This window comes from Haliaeetus leucocephalus, unplaced genomic scaffold (genome assembly GCF_000737465.1).
Source record: "Haliaeetus leucocephalus isolate CR32 unplaced genomic scaffold, Haliaeetus_leucocephalus-4.0 Scaffold228, whole genome shotgun sequence".
Classification (NCBI taxonomy): domain Eukaryota; kingdom Metazoa; phylum Chordata; class Aves; order Accipitriformes; family Accipitridae; genus Haliaeetus; species Haliaeetus leucocephalus.
This window is the reverse complement of record NW_010972664.1, coordinates 15,553,272-15,573,794: the sequence shown is the minus strand read 5'-3', so window position 1 is coordinate 15,573,794 and position 20,523 is coordinate 15,553,272. Positions and strand designations below refer to the sequence as shown.

The following is a 20,523-nucleotide window of genomic DNA, read 5'->3' as shown; positions in this document are numbered from 1 at the left end:
TTCGTGCGTGCGGCGGGGGGAGAGGTCCTGCAGCACTGGCGGCGTGTCCGTCGAGGCTACGGAGGCCGGTTTTGTCATGTATGCTAGTTTTAAAGGATTTTTCTCTTCCAGATTCAAGCAGTATGGACAGAGCTGAAGGTCCCACGGTTTCCCCCTCTGGTTATTACTACGAAGACCAGTGGAGGCCCAGAACGCACTGGATCCATCATTTTAACAAGTCGGATGATATAACCAAGTGCTTACAGGGGAAAGTAATCCACTTGTTTGGAGACTCTACAATAAGGCAGTGGTTTGAATATCTGACAGCGGTTGTTCCAGGTTATTTTTCTTTAATTTGGTTTTGTCCTTAAAGACTTTTGCAAAGCTTTATTTCTCACATCTCGGACACAGAGCTGATCTTACTGAATGACAATGACAAAACAAAGACGAGACCTTATCAGAAGCCCTGGCAGAAAGGCAGTTAGTCAAATGTTTGAGCAGACGCTGGAAACACGTAGGCCTTGGAGATGGGGCCGCAGGGTATCTGCAAGATTGTCCTTGTAAAACGTGTCACCAGTAAGGACCGCTGCTGTGGCTGTGAGTTAAGGTGGCCACCCAGGGGGCATGGCAGAAGGCCCTGCAGCATCCCACTCACACGAGTGACTTCGGAATGAAGTAGCAAAGGACTTCTGTTACTATTGATTGGTTTGGGGCCCTTTCTTGTTTCCCTTATTTTAACTAAATAATTTCCCTTAACTTAAATAACAGGATTTCAGTAGCCAATTAGGTATTCCTCCCTTGCCCCTAAAGCAGTTAAATTGTGTTGGAACACAGATGTTGAGACTCCTTAATGCCTACAAGTTGAAGGCATCTTTAAATTTAATGGGGTCCTAAAGTTGCCAGAAGTGTTCCTGTGAACACTGGATTCATAGGGCAACAGTGACTGAAGGAGTCTATTTGGAAAATTTCTTTTTTATGAGAGAGAGAAGAAAATAGTTTGGGAAATGTGGAAAAGGCATTGACAGCCTTGTGAAGTGTGCTGTCTTGCAAATTTCAGCATCCATAAACTCCACTGTGAAATATGCAGCTAGCACATGTATGACACTCATCTGCTTCTTTTAGAGTTCTTAGAATTATGTTCAGATTTCCTTATCTACTGCTACTTTTGCCCTGTGGCCCTAGCATCTTGCTGATAGTTTTAATCTCTTATGCCGTCTTTCACTAATGCTTGCTCTTGGTTTTTCAGATCTAGTGGAATTTAACCTGGGGAGTCCCAAAAACGTGGGCCCTTTCATGTCTGTGGACCTGAAGCACAATATCCTACTGAAGTTCCGCTGTCATGGGCCACCCATTCGCTTTTCAACAGTCTTCAGCAGTGAACTGCGCTACATTGCCAATGAACTGAACGGCATAGTGGGTGGTAGAAACACAGTGATAGCCATAACTATATGGTCCCACTTCAGCACTTTCCCTGTGGAAGTGTATATCCGGCGGCTGAGGAACATTCGGAGATCAATTATTCAACTGCTGGATCGCAGCCCCAAGACTTTAATCATCATCAGAACCGCTAATGTTCAGGAGCTTGGGCCAGAAGTGAGCCTCTTTAACAGTGACTGGTATTCCTTTCAGCTTGATTCTGTCATGAGGAAAATGTTCTCAGGAATTGCTGTGCACTTTGTGGATGCTTGGGAGATGTCTCTGGCTCATTACTTGCCACATAACTTGCACCCAAAAGAAGTCATTGTTAAGAATCAAATAGATGCATTTTTATCTTATGTGTGCCCTCTGCAAACTTAGCACAAGTGGGTATCCCTACGTCATCTTTTGCTATAGCCGAAGTAAAGTTGCTCTTTGTTGGAGCTATCGAGTTAAGCTGGATGGTATGGAAGAACTCTGGTTATTGTACTTGCGTGCAGTATAAGTGGGGCAGCCTTAACTGGGTAGCTGTGAAGGGTGGTAAAGAAGAATTGACTGTTCAGGCCATATCTTCCTGCAAGGTTGATTCCTTTCAACCTTGTCATTCATATCTGAGATTATTAGAGAGCACCTTAAATTAAATTGACAAGATTCAATAAGAAATTATGTGGGTTATTAGCTTTACTAGTTGTCTGCACTGTATGCTTAATTTAATCCATATGACACTGATTCTGCTGCCAGGGTCTTCCTGCTCAGAACTGTGTGTGAAACCTGGGAAAGGTTTTGGGAGCAGTCTTTCTCTCAACATTCTAGAGTTTGAGGGACATCCCTTCCAGTTGTATGTCAGAGAAGCAGTGTCTGTTCTTGTTTCTAAGTCCTAATTAGAAATATGAAGGAAGTGTACCAAAATCACTAATATCAATCAAGGAAGCACAATCAAAATATCTATAGTATTAGGTCATCAAGAATTTGCTGAAATTTAATAGAGCACACTAGTTAGGCACCCTTGGTGTTTACAGATGGCTGCTAAGTAATGCAAATAGCCAGTATTTTAGTTTGGTTTCCTGTACTACTGAATCTCTTCTGAGCTTTGATACAATGTCTACTTCTTCATTTATTTGTAATGGAGAAATGTGTATACTATGACCTCAGTGAAGGCACTGTCTCAGGCAGTTTCTGCAAGTTCAAGTTGCAGTCTTGCCTACTTGAAGCTTGAAGTGTTTACTAATGAAAGTGTTTCCCTTCCCTATAAGATAAATCTATTCCGTTACGCTCCTGCAAAGCTGGGCTTCTGGTAATTACTCTTGTACATCATTCCTACATTGTGTCTGTATGGAGAAGTAAAGTGACCTGAATGCACTTGACAATGTTTGGCAATGGGTAACAGTAACTGGCACACACTAGTGTCAAGGCCATGCAGTGAGGCCCCTTCTGTGTTTGGCAGTTTTATCATTTATTCATGAGCTTCACTGCTGCCAATATAAAAGGTCAAAAAAATTGCACCCAAAAGCCAAACACACACAGGGTTGCCCTTCATACAGATGCTTGGTAAATATTTGCAGTTTTGCCAGCGTGCAAGCTGGTGGCTTTTGCGCCTCTTGGCATGGTGTTTGCTGCTGCTAATTTGATTGAGCCTGTCTATAGTTTTAACTAGGAGTGCTTTGAAAACAAAGTTTTGATTAAATTCAGCCCCCAAATTAAACAGCAGAGAAGTGTTCCGTGTTGTCTTATTTCTGGTCCCACTCAGGCCAAAGGTAGTCTTTACCAGTGGCTTTACTGAGAAATGCGTCAAAACAGTAGTGAAGTGCTTCTGAATAAGCTCATCATGCTTAAGGAGAATATCAAAGTTGAGTCTTTGTGAGCAAACCGAGAAGATTAATAAGGAAAATTGGTAGGTTGCATGGAGCAGAATAGTTGAAATGTCTTCATATTAGAAATGTTTTACTCGTTGCCATGTTTGCTGCTATGTTAGGAGGATTGTGCTCTTACTGCTGGAGCCCCAAGAGAGCTAATGCTACCAGCTACAGGAACAGTGTTTTTTGTTTTGTTTGTTTTAAAGGACAACTGAGAACTGTTTTAAAAACAAATATAAATGGTTTTAGCATGTAAGAGTCATCAGTAGTATCCACCTATAAACTTGCCAATTTTAAAATGGCTGTAGGAGTCACATACACTGAAATAGCATCTATTCTTACTTTTTCAAATCAGAATTAAGGAGGTCCAATTTGCCAGTTCCTACTGACAACTGCTTCACATAGTATCTGTCCATACATTAGCTTTAGGTAACTATTTCATACTTCAATATGTTGATGGAAATTTATCCTCTGCTGAAAAGAGACCACACCAATTCAGGTCTGGGAAGGTAAACCAGCACAATGCAAAATGACCTTTCATCTTTTCCAGGTGTGTTTTTTAAAATAGGTAGAGTATAAGGCTTTCATCCTGAATAACAATTCTATCCAAATAATGTTAATGAAAATAAGACTTCAGACATTTACTTTGAAGGAAACTACTTAATTTGTGGACTAACCATTTGGTTTTCGTCATAAAGCCGTATCATGTGTGAAAGTGTTGTGGCAGCATGTTTCTTCTCTGAATGTTGTAGTGCTCACTACTCTCTTCAACAGCAACTTTGTATTGCTGTCAGCTGCCAAGAACAGATAGAGAAGAACATATTTTTTTGGATGTTCTGACAATTGAGGAAAAGAGAACAGGACTGCTATTAGCAAAGATGTCTAATCACCTTCTGGTAGAACGTTTAGATTAATTTTTTAATAACAGATTAACTAACTTCTAGGTAATCAACTTGAGGGGAAATTGCCAGTTGATTTGCAATGAGGACCAATACTTCATTTCTTTGAGCTCTGGAATAGAGAGGGAGGAGAAAGGGAGAAACTGAGGATTTACTCATGTTTTAAGATGAAGACTGGGAACGCTATGCTTTTATATATCATTCAGTTGAACTATAAATGATTTTTCATTTCTGTTCTTGTCTTGTTACCAGTTGCACCAGTTGTGTATGTACTGTATATGGAAACATAGAAGCAATAAAATATTTTTAAATCGGTTTCTTTAAACCTTTAAGCTTCTAAATGGATTTTAATAGGGACTTAGGTTAAGAGGTTGGTTATGTTTCAAATTACTTGATATGAAACGGGACTGGAAAGGAATTTCTCAGTTGTCAGTTAAGTATTTTCCTTTACACATAAAAAATTATTTAATGAGATAGCCCTGTCTTCCTTTTCTTTCCATTTTCTTCACTTGAAGGGAAGAAATTGTATTATTTTTGATATTTTCATTCTTGTCCTGAGTCTTTTGATTATTAACCTTTCAACAGAGAGATATTTTTTCCTCTTTAATGTCTTTATTCAAAATCCAGCTCACTCAAATCCCAGTGAAGACGACTGTATTTTTATGGTGTTTATCAGAAGATTTCAGAGCAATTTATTTATAAAATAAGTAACCCCCATTTTATAGATTAGACCAATACACGGTGATTTTCTGCACCTGATATTTTCAGAATCTTGTTTCTCATATATATCATGTTAGGCTGATTTCTTCGTTCTAGAAATTTAGTAAAAACTTTAGTTGAATTGTTGATGAAAAGTGAGAATAAAAAGCAGAAGTTTCCCTTTTTTCAAGTTTTCAATAGCTTCTAGTTTCATCTGTTTTACAGCACTATCGCAGCTCTGCTTTATGAGATTCAAATTAGCATTTTTCATTGTTTTACTTGTTAGAGGTAAGTATTTACAAATGGGAACTTTGCTTACTAGAAGGGTCTGTACTACTTTTTATATACTACAGGTGATGATTCCATGTATATATGACAAAAACGAAGATTTGAAGTTGTCTCCTGGGAAGGGTTGAGGGTATTGGGGTTTTGCTTTGGTTTTGTTGCAGAAGTGTGGGTTAAAACACTGTTCCACTTATGACAGTTTAAGTAATAGCAAAAAACTTCAATCAAAAAGTGCATTTAATTTATAAAGCACTTGCTCATGAAGTCCAGATCACTTCATTCTTAGTTCCTACTCATACATATTTAGGCTGTTTGGAAGGCTCTTGTTATCTGTTGGTAGCAGTAAAGGGCTCTGCATCTGTGTGTTAGAGAAAGAACTTGTTTTCAAAGGGTTTTTTTCTGTTACATGTATATTACTGAAATGCTTACAATACAAAGGAGGCTCTAATGTCTTTTACTTCCTGATGTGATCAGAAAAACAATTTAAATAGCCAAAAAGCTCAAAGAATAAGAAGTTCCTAATAAAGAGGGCAAGTTTACTTAAACTATTTCATTTGTTGGGTAGAATATCTTTTAATCTATGGTTTATAGATTAAACTCACTTTAAAAAGTGATTTATTTCTTTTTTCTGATGGTGTGTATTTGGAGGGGAGTGATCTGTGCAGGCAGCACAAGCCTGGCATGAGACATAGCGCCGAAGCACACTGATGTTTCCTGTTGTCGGTGTATCAGGCCTGACACATAATAAAAGCTTGTACATAATCTAGGCTTCCTTCTCGGAGAGCTTTTGCAACGCATCCGGCCACGGGGAAGTCCTTAAGCCACATCATTTAAAAAAGCAGTGTGAAGAACGGAGGAGATGGAGCGTGGTCATTGCTTCTCTAGCTTGTAAACAGATTTTACTTTAAGTAATGGAAGAAGAATCGAGAAGAGGTCTGTCCTGTAAGTCAGTCGGTGCGTTCAAGGGCTGTAGGGCATCCTACGCTGCCCGGCTGCTGCCGCGTGAGCCCAAGAGCCGCGTTTGCAGGGTCGCGGGGAGAGGGAGAGAGCGGCTGCGCGGCACAGACCGGGGAGCCTCTGGGATGGCTGGAGAGCCAGGGTGGTGGAGTGGAGCGATGGCTACCGGGTTGCCTGGGAGTTAGGTTGTAGCCAGAATTCACAGCTGGGAAAGAAGTAAGCAGGGTGCATTGTCCTGTGTGCTGATTTCCTATGTATACAGCCAAAAATAGCCTGTTTGAGTGGGAAAAGTCCTGAACTACAAATTCCTGGAAACTAGGAGAGTACACTGACGCAGTATTGCTAAGTGTTTGCTCTGCTTTTCTGTTCCCTCCCTTGTTCGGTGGTGACCGCTGAAGGAGGCAGGGTAGGAGGCAACGGCCAGTGGTGTGATCTCGGGTCCTGCTCCTACGTTCCTCCAAAATGAAGAGCCGAGTTCTTGGCCCAGCCTGCTCTCGCCAATGCTACCTGACAGCCACGAAGTAACAGGGCAAAGTACCTTATTCCCTGCATTTTGCTCCAGAAACTGAAAGTGAAGCGTACTGCCATCGTGTCCCACCTACGTCAGCTTTCGCTTAGCCAAAAATGGAGGAGAAAGGCTGCAAAGCACGAGCTGCTTTTCAGCGTGGTGCGAGGTCAGGCCCCAGGCATGCTTAAAGGGGAAATGCAAGTGAGAGGTAGGAAAGAGAGGGGAAGCAAAAAGGGTAGGATGGGGTCGAAGGAAGGACAGCGTGCAAAGGTCTTGCTCTGTGACACCAAGGAGAGGAAGTAGGTTGGGGATTTGGTCATCCTGAGGTTTCCGAAGGCAATAGCAATTGTGTGGGACAGTCACTCCTCTGATATAGTGCAATGAAATATACATACCTATGTTTCTCCAAATGTGTCAAAAAAGGAACGCTTCTTCCCACCCAGGCTGCTCACCCACCTCTTCCTCTGCTCCCTCCCAACAGCAATCATGTTAGGTACCGTTCCAAACTTTCTGCTTATAGTTGGCTTGAAGCCATGTATATTGGGTTTTCACACGTTTGTAGATGTGACAGATACCATAGGTGGGGAACTTTTTAAAACAAAACCAAAGCATTTATAACCAGAATAAGGAGGGGTGCACAGGCAGGCTTTCATCGCGTGTCATGTGCTCTTCGGAGCCTGTGATGACTCAGAGAAGGCACGTAGCTCGCCTGAGATGGCACAAGTGCTTGGCAGGGAAGGGGCTTGAGCCTCATACCACCAGACAGAGGGACAGGAGGCTCACCAGGGCTGGCGAAGAGCCGAGACAACCTCGTTTCTGATCTGGTTGGAATGGGGTTTCTTATGTTCATCCCATGGTTTAGCACTGCATCCCCAATTAGCAAGGTATTATATAACTTCCAACATTAGCTGTCCTATTTACAATGCAAGAGCAATGTATTTGCCATCAGGGAAATGGATCTTTGAGTCCTTCCTGAAATGTTAATTCACCACAGTGCTTGTCACCCAGATCTGAACTTTCATGTAAGGTAACCTAGCTCATATCTGGGCAGTGACTCTCTAAAATTCTGTCCAAATTACCATGTCCTCCTTCACTGTTGGTGTTACTAGCCTCTCGTGGGCATATTCAGTAGCTTTTTGGGGTGAAATAAGCTGGTCTGCTCTGTGACTCTGTCATGGTGAATTGCACAGGAGCTTCTTCTCTGCCTGGAATGGGAGAGAGGGATTTTGTGGAAGGACACTAAAGAATTAAGAGCGTGTGAGTTACTTTGTATGAGCCCCAGATGCAGAGTGAGCACATCACTAAACCGAAGTGAAAGTACAACATGCCTTCCCCCACATCCTGGCTGTGTCAGCTCGTGTGGGCTTAATAGAGTAGTGAATCCTTAATGAATGTGGCCAGAAGAGGGCTTTGAGGCACTGAAAAAGAGCCTGGGATGACTCTCAAATGAAAAACATAAGCCACAACGTAATAGTCTCGGTGGTGGTTTGTTTTCTAACTCCTGGGTAGTTGCGTTTTGAAAACAAAGGTACCAACACCACCGGATGAAGCTCTTTTACTTGGAGTTCATTTTAGAGTGAAATTCAGTTGATGACATAGATGTTGTAACTCTTAGGCTGGCTTAAGACTGTCCTTCAGAGGATGATTTTTTTTGCCCTAAATATTCTTTTAAATCCGATCTCTTTTTTTTTTTTTCTGAAGTCACAAAAGAATCCAGAGGAGTAAACTTTACTGGAATAGAACGGTCCATCTCAAGTCAGTTCTTCCTGCAACGTGGAAAATTTAGCAGACTCTGTGGTATCACAGCAAGACCATGCTATGGCAGTCAGTGTTCCCTGGTTCAGCCACCCATTAAACATTTTGTCCTGCCCCTCCGCTTGTTATTCTCTCCCTTCCCTGGTCAGCTCTGAAAATAGACAAGTGCTTTTTACCCGGTGCCCTCATGCTTGGGCCCTCTGTACGAACCTGTTATTTTCTGATTCAGCCTGATACAGGACTTTCCCTTTTCACTCTAAATCTCTGCTGCGGGTTGTTTGCAATGATCAGGACTAGTTATACAACAGGTACTATTGCTCTGCTGTGACATGGCAGCACACTGAAGGACGTTGCAAAAAAGTTTCCAGGTGGGATGTGCTCGTTGGAGTTCAGCAGGTGAGAGGCATGGCAAAAGTACCTGCAGTGAAAGAACCATGGCAAATTCACAGGTTTATTTCCCCCCCCTTGCCATCCTGGGCTCCATTCTTGCCACTCCTTTCTACCCTCTGTTTTTCCCTGGGCCGGGTGAGTCACACTTTCCAGTCCTGCCTGCCCTCTTTCTCTGCCTGAATCAGCTTCTCTCAGGGAATCGTTGCTTGCTGCTGGCGAGGCAGCTATTTCTGTCCTTAGCTGTCTCTTCATTCTAATGGTTTCTTCTCTTTCTGCCTGCCTTTATCATTTTTGCCCTGTATATTTGTATTATTATTATTTGCTTTTGCTGTGTTTTGGTTTTGCCTTTGCTTTGATAAGTAAAAATAGAAAAAAACAAGTTACTTTATGGAAAAAAGATACCGTCTTAAAAACCCAATGAAAAAAGTTCAAGAGCTCCAGTAACAAGCAGATATTACAATTATTTTACATTGTTGTAAAATGGATCCAATATACGTGTATCTTCCAATCCTAACAATTTCATATCTGCTGTTTGAAATGTAGGTTCTCTATGTCAACAAATTTCTTCCTGCTGTCCTGTTGCCCCCGTTCTTCCGTGCAACCAATATTGCTAGAAGTAGATATTTTGATTTTTGACTGAAGTCACGACTTTTCATCCTGCCCTACCACACACCAGCTGTTTGGCCATGGCGTTGTTACTCTGCCCTTCTGCGCCTCCTGTTTGTTTCTTGTCGTATGTGGATTTTCCTTTTCTTTGCAGCAGGGATTGCCTGTTTGCACAGGTGGGTGGGTGCCCAGGAGGGGGCTGACCTCCGGTGCATTTACAGCTGATAACAAGTGACCCCCATGGCTTTAGGAGCCAGAACACCTGAGCTGCCCTGATTCAAGAGGCAGTGACACCTGAGGAAAAAAGGGTGGAGAAGCTGGATGGGGCTCCAGATGCTATTCCTACTACCCCTGGTGTTGGGCCCTCCGTGCCCCTCTGGGGCTGCAGCCTCCCTGCTTTGCAAAAAGAGACCGTGGTACCTTGTGAAGGCACCCAGAGGCCTCTCGGGTCCCCGACGGCAGCACGCTTTGCTCCACGGTTGCTGCGGGAGAGCGTGGGGCGAGGGTCTGGCCAGGGCTCTGCCCTGCCGTGCGTAAGGCAAGACCGAGGGCACGGCGGCCCTTCGGCCAGCAAACAATCGAATAGCAGCCCCGGTTGGAACAAACCGCCCTTATTTCAAAGAAAAGTATTGAGCCCATCGAGATTACCAGCTGAACGTGTTCCAGTGATATAATACATCTGCGAACAGGAAGATGGAGCCCACGCAGCGTTTCCTGCCTGCAGGGCGAGGGTTTCAGAATGATCACCTTTGGGAAGGAGATGTTCTCTCCTACCTCCCTCCTGCAGCTTGCTGAGGCAGGGCGAGGGTGGGGGTAAAGTCTGAGGGGTTTTTATTTGTTTGTTTTGAACATTACGTTCCAGTGCAGGAGGCACTGGGGACACAACGGGCAGGGGGATGAGTAGTTCAGTGCTTTTACCTTGTTGGTGCCAGCCGCCGGGATCTCTATGCATTAACTGTGCTTGGGAAGGGGTAACGAAAGGGGCTGAAGCCAGGAGGTGTTTGCTCTGAGAAGATTTGGGTGTCCTGTCCTTGCTCACCATGTTTGATAAGCATGGTGAATCCTGGCCCGTGCCACTGCTGAAAGGAGAAAAAAGGGAGTATGATTCAAATGGATCTGCTCACCTTTTAGGAAAATCCTGGAAACTTCCATGCTGAAGGTTATCGTATCTACTGGAGCAGGTGACTATTTTACATCTGATACATCTGTGATAAAGGGGAGTACTATTCCCCCCCTCAGCCCCCCCGCCTCTCCCCCTTTTTAATCAGGCTTCTGGCTGTACGGAGCTTTCACGCTAACTGATGCTACCCGCCATGAAACTCATTCCAACCTTTCTGAGTGCAAAATCCCACTGAAATCCAGGCAGTCACCAAGGAGAAGTGTTTGCCCCGCCTCACCTCCCAAAGGCTGGACCTGTTTTTTTTTTTATCTGTAGGACACTGCATCTCTCTTGCTTCCTATGCGACTGCTACGCAGGGACCTGCTTGCCCAGGTTACCCTGTAGTGCCAAGTCAGAAGAAGGCTACGAGACACAGCTTGACTGCTTGCCAGCCATACGGGCAGCACTGCAGGCAGGAGGTGGGCAAGGAGGAGAACTTGACCCTGTCAGGAAAGAAACCCCGCTGTGTTGCACACTGCAGGTTTCTCTTCTCTCCTTTGGTGTACGGCCCTTTGTCATTGTTCTTGCCGTGAATCTCGCATCAGCATCTTCTAGACCCTTTTTTGGCAGCGTTACGCCAGCCTGGGGTTTCCTGCCAGCCTCTTTGGCAGGGGAATGTCCCTGCCAGGGCTTACCCCGCCTGGGAAATTCCACTGCGCAGAAAAAGTCCAGGGAGCCATGCTCACACCACCCTCCTCCTCCACCCTCCTGCTTCCTCTCACATGTCATAACATCCCCCCCTCCTCGGTTAACCAGGGCTGAAAGATAAGCCATGTGTGATCCCCTGCAACAAAAAGAGCCCTGTGGGTACTCAGCCTGGGGCTGTGATAAACTTGGGGGGGTGGGGAGTGTTGTTTAGGGTGTCTTTTTTTTTTTTTTTAATATATATAATTTTTTTTTTTCTGTGACCAGAAAGCCAGAGTAAGCAGGACTTTTGTGAGGGAGGGGGGAAAAAAAAAAAGTTTCCTTGCTGCTGCTTCTCTGTTTCATACCGTTAAACCTCAGAGGAACTTTTCAATCATTCACACAGACGTGGCCATAAGGAACGATCAGTTGCCAGTGGGGTGCAAAGAACTGGCTTGTTTTCCGTAGAGCTAATTCTAACTTCACTCCTCCGACATGAAGGTACAATATTCTCATTTTATTTGCTTTATTGCTTAAAACCTGTAATTGATTGGAACAATATTGGCTTCTCATTATTTTTTTACTTCTAATAGCCTTCCAAATGGCTTGTGCTATAATTGTCTGTGTGTGTTTTGGGGTTGGGTACAGAAGAATGGCTGGCTTTTGGGAAGGTAACGGTTAATAACCAAATGTGAAGAAACCACAATGAATGGTGGGATTTTTGAAAGTCCAGAGTGGATCTAGGGGCAAAATACCCCTAAATAGCTTAGCTGTTTTAGGCAATTCTCTCTGAAACAATCTTCTTTTTTTAGGGGAGGAAATAGTAGCTTTCCAGAGTTAGGAAGGAAGGAAGGATGGATGGATGGGAAGCTAAGCTCTGAGAGCACTGAATGGAAGAAACATTGTTAGTGGAAGCAGGTTTTTTTTGTATAATCTTGATTACAGTTTCTTTCCTGGCAGGTCATCAGTAATTTTGGAATAGCAGAGCATCATCAGCATACAAGCCTGCCAGCTTCAACAGGACAGGAGTAAACTGTCATGGTGCAGTGTAAGACAACGCAGGGAAACATATAAAAATAGGGATCTACCCCTACGTTCTCATAATTTAGCAAAAAATCTGTGGGAGTGAAAAGAAGTAAGTTTAATGAACTTAAACTTTGCTTTAAAATTTGTTCTGCTAAGGGTTTTATTAAACCAAACCATAAACTTCTTTTCATCGCCTGGTGAGGGTTTCTCTGGCTTACCACACGAGGTTGATTATGCAGCACCCCGGTTCATTACCTGTGCCCGTATCTGGCAGGCAAGGAAGGCATCTCAGCCCTAAGCTTCTTGCAGAGGATGAAATGCAGTCTGGATTTTAGACCCCCCAGATTTGGGGGCATGTTTGCAGCATGGTGTCATCAGAGACTTATGTATGGCTGGGGATGGGTAGCTTGCAAGTACTTTCGGTGGAAGCCAGGTGTTTTCAGCTGGGACACTGTGGCTTGCCTGGAGGCACGCAGGGAACAGAGAAAGGGTGATACCCTGGGCTCTCGCTCAGCCAGACTGGGTGACCAGCAGTCAGGGACAAATGCCACCTAGGGACATGGAGAAGGCGGCCAGATTTCTGCTCCAAACGGAACTCCCGTATCAGCTTGGTTCCTGAGGCAAGTGATTTCTTTTTGGCTAGTTAGACCTTTTATTGACTTTCTTTACAGCAAGCCACGTGTTTCCCATTGCGTTTAATGGCAGCAGATAGGAGGAGGGTGTGCGTGGGGAGGAAATGCCCTCTGCCTCCGGGGGCCGGGCACCGGCAGAGCCCTGGGCTGTCTGGGGCAGCCGAGCAGCCTCAGCCCTGCACCCTGCCCTCTGCACCAGAGCCCTGCTGCCGCCCCGGAGACGGCGGTTGGGATATCATCATCGTCATCATCATCAACCAGCTGCTGGAAACGGGCTTCCAGCAGCTCTCCTGGGCCCTGGGAAGCTTCCCTTCCCACCCTTGGGCTGCCCGGGGCAGCGGGGGGGTGGGCACAGCCCCATCCCTCCCTTTGGCTCTGCCTTTTGCCACAGCCTGGGTGGCCTGACCTAGCTTTGCCTCCAGCCCCGGAGCTTTTTGGGGCAGCAACGCTCAGTCCTGACAGTGCTGCTGAGAAACCCCGGCGTGACTTGTCACGTTCCCAGTCGCAAGCTCCCGAGACAAAATGTGCAAGGTAGAAACAAGGGCTGCCTGTACTCTTGCTTTCTTCTTAAGAAATTGGCAGGAAATTAAAAGGAAACTTAAAACATCCATGGGCCAGCTTCTGTGAAGAGCAGCGTCCTGTCAGACAGGATGCGTCTGGCTTCACTTGGTGCCTTTTCCCAGCTAAGAACTGGCAGAGGGAGCCAACGCCTGGGAACAGAGCTTTGCACCGTGCCCCACCAAATCAAAGAGTTTATTTCCAACTTTCTTGATGTTTTATGCTAACTCGTGCATGATTTACATATTATTGTAAATTTGCCACTACTGTCATGGCTTTCTTTCTAAATGTGTAGCAACTGGCTGTTAAGTCTGTAGAAGCAAGGAAGAACATGGTATTAGTATCCTTTCCAAGATATTAATATCCTTTATGCAGACATAGGACAGCTGTGGTTGAGACTTATGTGGCAGCAAATTCTGACCCATAAATGGAGCAATGCTGTCCCAGTTGTCCCAGCACACATTTAACTGAAGATAAAACCTGCCCTAGTATATGCGCTTCATCCCAGCACCAGGAAAGTTTTTGTTCCACTGCTTGGAAGCAACCTAACATTTTCCCTACCATAATAAGATTTTATTTGGCTGCCTTGGTTTAGGTGCTTTTTTAAATGAGAAAATTTCCTGTTTATTGAATTTTTGTCTGACTAATGGAAGACAGCTCTACAGCTGAGTTTCAGGACTTTCCCAAAGTCAGACTGCCATGTGTTTTGAAAGCTGGGATTTCTAGTGAATGGAAGTCTGAACTGAAGGCATTTCAACTCTATGGGCTGGAAAACACAGTGAAATAAGATCAAGACGTAACACGAGGGCATTCCCTTCAATGATCTTTGCAGTGTTAACATGGTACAAGTGTCTTTTACGGTGGTTGTCTTGTTTCAGCCTGGGCTTTCCTGCGCGCTGATCTGCACCCTTGAGCTGATGGTGTGTTCACAGGCTGTGTAGGATTGTGCAAATCAGTGCTGAGGCTTCCTGCAGGTGTCGATCCTGCCATGCAACCACAGCACAGGTGATCTGCACGCATGCTGATGCTGTGCCTGGGATTTCTGGACTGGTCAGCCCGCTTACATCTGCTGTCTGGTAGATGTGACTGGTTTGCCACGTCCAAGAAGCAGGTAGATTTTTTTCTGGTTTTGAGCGGAAAACCACATATTTGGGAAGCCTGGATGTATGGCAACATTAACCTTAGATGGGTTACCCATTACTGCACATAAACTGAGATACTAGGAAAGCAGGGTCCTGGGTAGATTTGCAGTTCAAAAAATCATTATTTTTCTGGGTTAAAATCTCACTGAGATAAAGCAGATTTTCCTCCCATTCCTGTACTAAAGAGTTGAGTGGCAATGCTGCATTGGGACAGCTCTGCAGTCCCTGCTAGAAAGTGGTTTCGTTTTACAGGTGGTTGAAGTGGTCCTTGTTTGTGGAAGGTAGGAAGACTGAAATCGAAGTCCGCTGGAGCCTAATTCACCTGCTGTGCTTACAGCACAGGCTCCTGCATCTGACAGCAGAAAATAAAATTAATGTGGGCTCAGAATGACAGGTTTTGGCCCAGGTGAGTCACCTGAGTTAGGAGGAAAAAGGTCTTCAGCATCAGTCATGAGGAAAACTGATGCTTACTCCTTCAGACCTACACTGAGACTCCTTAACAGCACTGAGAAACTGCAGTAACTCCTCTTCTAAACCAGAATATTGTCACGAGCAAAATATTTCAAGCCAAGAACGTGCACCACTTACCCCATCTATGTACACCCAGTATCCTTTACAGGTGACATATGACATTGCCCTTTGCTATGGGGAAACGGCCTTCTGCTCCTTGTTTACACACTGTGACATCAGTGGTGTGTGTATTTCTTAGCCATGCATTCCTGCTGCAAGGCGCTAATGAACTAATGAGATAGGTAAGCTTATAAGAAAACATGACTAACCAGGGCAGTGAGTACGTTGAGAGGAATGTCCACAAACACAAGGTGTATGTACAGGGAAACTGTTTACTTGTACAGAAATCAGATCCACTTAGCCAGCTTTGTAGCACTTGCTGGGTTGGGGGTTTCTTTTCCTCTGTACTTATTTCAGCTGCTTTATATACACAGTGCGAAAGTCTCTACTTTGGAGCAACCCACTTTTTTTTTTTTTTTAAATGTCAAACAGCCTGGGAGAAAAAAGCAGAATTGAGGGCATTCTTCGGATCAAAGGAACAAGCCCCAAAAGACATATGTTAAATAAATAGTCTGAGTTTTCCTTTAATATGAAGAATTATACATGCCCCCTTTTGAAGTTCAGGCTAATCCCAGAACATCAGTCTTAGAGACCAATGTCTAGGAAAAATGTAGCAATACAAGTATAGCAAAGAGGGAAGAAACACTGACTCCTCTGTACTGGCTTTTAGAGCAAAACGGTGTCATGGACCATTTCCAACCTGTTGACGTGTGCTCGCCTAAACCGTTAAAGCAAACACAGGTATTGATCTTGAACAGTCTCTAGGAGTGGAAGCGTTACTAAGCTTTTACCTCTGGTTTTCTCGATGCTATTCTAAAGGCAAACCCAGCTTTATGCTGGATGGCTTGGCGTTTGCGTGCTGCGTGGCGATGCTGCTAGGGTACAGAGGTGTGGCGGCGGTGTTCGCACACCTCGACTCACAGTCTGCAGCAGGAGGCTAATTACACCCACTGGAGAGTAAGGAACATTTGACATCCATGCAGCAAATATTCACTTGCATTAAGCAACTGGATTGTAAACCACCATTTTTATTTCCAGTTTAAGAAATACCACAAAGGTTATACTGCTCCAGTGTTGCAAAACCGAGTTCTTGTTGCTAGTAGTTTGTGCTCTGCCGCTTTACCGAGAGGCTGACCCTTGTCCCACGCTGCTGCTTAGGAGGTGGACCGATGAGAGGTGTTTATTCTGCTCCCGTACCCGCTGAACCGTGGGCTGCTCCGACACCTGGCATGTTCCTCGCTCGCGGTTAGGAGGGACTGCGTGCCTGGCAGAGTGACTACGTGCTGCTCTACAGGGAAGGCGAAGCTCCATTTTCTGCACTTGATTTATTTACATTTTATTTATTTATTTAAAGCCTACATCCCCTATAGCATTCACCTCAGTACACGCCCCAGGGACGGAGCAGTGCGGGCACACTGATGCTGTAAAGGCTAGCCCTTTCCTTACAGCAATAAACTGTGGGGCAATATCGTTTGACTATAGAGAGGTAGGGACCAGTTACATCAGGGATTAGATCGGCAGTGATGACTTACAAAGCTATAGGGGATGGCATAGCGTGTTGGGAGGATGTCTTTGCAAGCACACACAGATCTCTGCCCGAGCTTTGCAGCCCAACCGTTCCGAGCTGAGAGTCCTCAACCCATCTGCCTGGTACCCCCGCTGCTCCCTTACGCCGCGTGTGGGCTTTGCCGGGCTGGTCACAGGCAGTTCTGCCAGAGGTTTTCTTTCGGCTGCCTTGCTGCCGCTCCGCAGGACGGCCCACAAGTCCCCTGCCCCACGGCGTCGCAGCTCAGGCTGCAAACCTCGTGTCAGAAAGGATAAACCAGAGACGGCTGAAAGCTGGGCAGCAAAATTTCTCCCTCAGTCTGAATTTCTGCTGTCATTATTGAAATGCTTTCTCAGTATGAGGGCCCAGGTGTGAGAGAAAATCTCATGGTTACAATTAAAAAGGGTGTTGAAAAGATGGAAGTCTGTTTTAACAGAGAAACCCCCAACACTGAACAGGCATCTTGATTTTGCTTCGGCTTAGTGCAGTGGCTCAGCTGTTTCCCTGTAACGAGGACAGAGTTACTGGAGCTCTAACGCAGAGGGAAGCCCAGCGCAGCAGGTCCAGTGCGTCTTTTCTCTGTGCTGGCTCTGGTTAGGATAGCAAAAGGGAGAGGCGTGACCTTGATTAGCCTAGGTGTTTAGCTGGTGGTGAAAGTCTCAGGGGCTGGCTTTCAACCTCTCTGGCTTTTGCAATGAGACCCCTAACCAGTGAGTGCAAGCTTCGAGACAACAGGATATATTTTTTTTTTTGGTCTTAACTGAATTTTCAGATCCCTTCAAAGTAGTTCATGGGTGTGCACAAGTTGCACTCTCAAAAGCTGTTTCAGTCATCAAGTATATCGGTATAACCCAAACCAAGACTGACTAGTTTTAATTCCACAATACTTGCCCAGGCTGCGTTCTGAAGTGAGGGAAGAAGCAGAGCTTTCAGAAACCAATGCATTTTGTTTCTTATTTTTGCAATTGCCTGAGATACCAAGGTAAGCACATCTCACTATTTGCAGGTGCCTGCAAGAGAGGTTTCAGGACAAATGTTGCTGACACTGGCCGCTAGCTGGCATTATTGATACACCCCACTAAATGGAGGTGCTACAATAAAAACCTGGGAGGGCAGCGCTGGGGGAGCTGAGGAATCCTCCACCGCGCTTGCCTCGCAGCCTTCTCCGGCTCTGGATGTTGACGGGTTGCGCTGAATTACAGCTAGGCCAAAGCGGGCTGAAACCAGCGGGATACCCCAGCCCCGCCGTGCCTTCCTGGCTGACCCCCCCTTCTCCCCAGTCTGTCGCTGTCTGTACGGGCTGCGCTGGGTTCCCCGTCAGGAGAAGAGGTGACAAGCGCTTTTGGTCACCACCCAGCCCAGGAGGAACTTTCTTAGGCTGAAGACGCCTCACAGGGTTTTGGTCACCACAGATGTTACGTAGTGTTTGGGCCGAAAAACAAATGCTCAAGGTCTGCAGCATTAATAATTACAATTTGTAGATGTAGCAATAATTTACCAGTCACTTGCATGGAGGCACTTTGAGAGCATAAGGCTGCTGGGAGCCAGCTCGTCTTGTGCAACCGATGGGTGTGTGTATTTTTCAAAAAGCCTTTTGTTACAGAGCTTGGTGGAATTAGACTTGTCTTAATCTGCTTTGACTGGGAGTAGATTTATGCCAAATGACCTGATAAATAAGATGTCGCTGATGAAACAAGTACCAGTTGAGGTATCAGAGTGTTGGCCGAAGTGGGTTTTGCTTGGTAAAAGGAGAGCGAGTCAGCAGTTCAGCCTGCAGGAGGGTAGAAACTTTGGAATAGAAGAGAAAAAGAAATTCCACGCCCTCTTTAAGACAAAAACCTCATTCAATTGTTTTATAGAACAGTTTTCATTAATGCGTTGAGACTGATCTTCAATTAAATCCATTCCAAAATTGTTACTGAATAGCAAGGGCAAAGGCGCTGTCTGTCCCTGCCTGTATGTGCTTTAGGGACCTTCCACGACACAGTAGGACTACCATGACAGAAATCCACTTTTGGTTTGAAAACCACATTTAATCTTGACATTTTCAAGGGAATTGCAGGCAACTCTGATGCCAAATCTAATTTTCTGGATTATAGACTTCTCAGATTCACATTACCATTTGCTCGTTAAAAGACAAGATCCATTTGCTGCCGTAGTTGGAGATCCTCCTGGCTAGATTAAAATGACCGGCTTTCCGGGCTACCTGGCAGGGATGAGAATGCAAAGGTTGATCAGTCGGATCCGCTTTCGGAAAGCCGGGTTGTGGGTCCTCCCATCAGCCACGGAGCATGCAAAGAGAGTTCGGGGGCTAAGGGATCTCTGAGCAGCGAGCGCTTTCCAACGAGGAAATACTTAAAAGCATCTACCTAAGGCTAAGGTATTGTAACTGAGATCTAAGGCTTGAAGAACAACAGAGAACCATCTCCTTGCGTGTTTAAAACATACGGCCTGATTTCATAAATTCTCCCTTGCATAAAGAGGTTCATTAAATGAAGGAGAAGGTGCACTTGGGAGATAGCTGCTGATTAGGGAGCAAGTGAGTTTTTACCTTTATTAGACTGTGCTATTTCTGGCGCTACTTGGTACCTGATTTCATACTATGGGTTACGTTTGCAAATTTTACTGTGACTGCATAAATTCCGTCTATGGTGTATAACAACAGTCTTTGGAGTAGAAAACTGCCTAGCTAATTCCCAGTGAAACCCTTGCTTCACCTGACAGCGGAAGAAATATTTGAATAATATAAAGTAATGCCCTCTTGCCTCCTCATGGGCAGATTAATATAATTTCACGTTGCACCTGTCCCATGTTTTTTAACACAATTAAAACATGTATAATAACCTAAATTATAGACCTCCAATTTGCATAATATACTTTAGAAATACCGTGTTGTCTTACTACATATTTTTGGGGGCAGCCACGGTGCTAAAAACGTCCTAATCGCAACCTCGTGGACAAAACTGCAGGCTCGTATTCTAGAAGGTGGTGACCTCAGTGGAAAGGAGGAAAGCAGAAATATTTGCTTGAAAAGTAGAAACCTGAGAAGTCTCCCCTGTGAGTATTGGTAATAACTCAGTAGCGTTGTTAACAGTAATCGCAGGCACACAGTTTCGCCCACTTTTTGTTTCGGCTTTGTATTGCTTACCTGCTTCTCCCCGCCGGCCTCAACCGAGAGGCTTTGCCACCGCAGTATGGTGCAACCTAAAACCAAAATAACTTCTGCATCTGCCCCCTGCCTACTACAGGCTCCGATAACAGAAGAAAAGAGATGACTCATCTCTTTTGTGAGTAACTGCTCACGTTCCCCTTCGCTCTGGTTGCTGCCAGCTTGAGGCACAGGACCAAAAAATCCCCGTGCTCCCAAGCCCGTGTCCCCAGAGCCGAGGCCTGGCAGGAGCGGGGCGAATGCTCCCGCGCCGTCGCCCTTGGGGCGAGGGGTACGCGCGCATGTGTGGGGACGCGAGCCTGCATCGGCAGCGGCGGGAGGCCGAGGGCGATGCTCGTGGTTTCCGCCTCCGCATCTGCACGAGAGGGTGGAAATTTGGGGTTGCAGGGGTTGCGAGCGGGGGCCGCAAAAGCTGCCGGAGGCCTCCAGGGGCTATCTTGGAGGACAGGGAGCGAGGTGGCATCCATCCCCCTCCCCATGCCCATCCTGCCCATCCCGCCGCATCCCCATCGCCCCCATCCCCATCATCCCCGTCATCCTCAACCCCGTCAGCCCCAACACCATCCCCATCGCCCCCATCGCCCCCATCCCCATCATCCTCAACCCCGTCAGCCCCAACCCCATCCCCATCAGCCCCATCCCCATCAGTCCCATCCCCATCATCACCCCCACTCCGGCGCTGCCTGGTGCCCACTGCGGACCACGGGCGGGGCGGGGCGAGCGCCGAGCCCCGCCCCCCCCTGGCCCCGC

At 45.7% G+C, this 20,523-nt stretch overlaps 2 protein-coding genes across 2 annotated transcripts in view; both read left to right on the top strand.

The window, feature by feature from the left end:
- The window catches only part of NXPE3 (neurexophilin and PC-esterase domain family, member 3), a 19,969-nt gene extending 16,781 nt beyond the window's left edge, over window positions 1–3,188 (top strand). The window contains exons 6-7 of the mRNA XM_010567331.1: window positions 112–318; window positions 1,226–3,188. Of these exons, the coding sequence (XP_010565633.1) occupies window positions 112–318; window positions 1,226–1,776 (758 nt within the window). The 3' untranslated portion in view covers window positions 1,777–3,188. The remainder of the gene's footprint in view (window positions 1–111; window positions 319–1,225) is intronic.
- Window positions 3,189–11,530: 8,342 nt separating this feature from the next.
- The window catches only part of NFKBIZ (nuclear factor of kappa light polypeptide gene enhancer in B-cells inhibitor, zeta), a 16,187-nt gene continuing 7,194 nt past the window's right edge, over window positions 11,531–20,523 (top strand). Inside the window, exon 1 of the mRNA XM_010567326.1 lies at window positions 11,531–11,631. The gene's annotated coding sequence lies outside the window, so the exon portion shown is untranslated. The remainder of the gene's footprint in view (window positions 11,632–20,523) is intronic.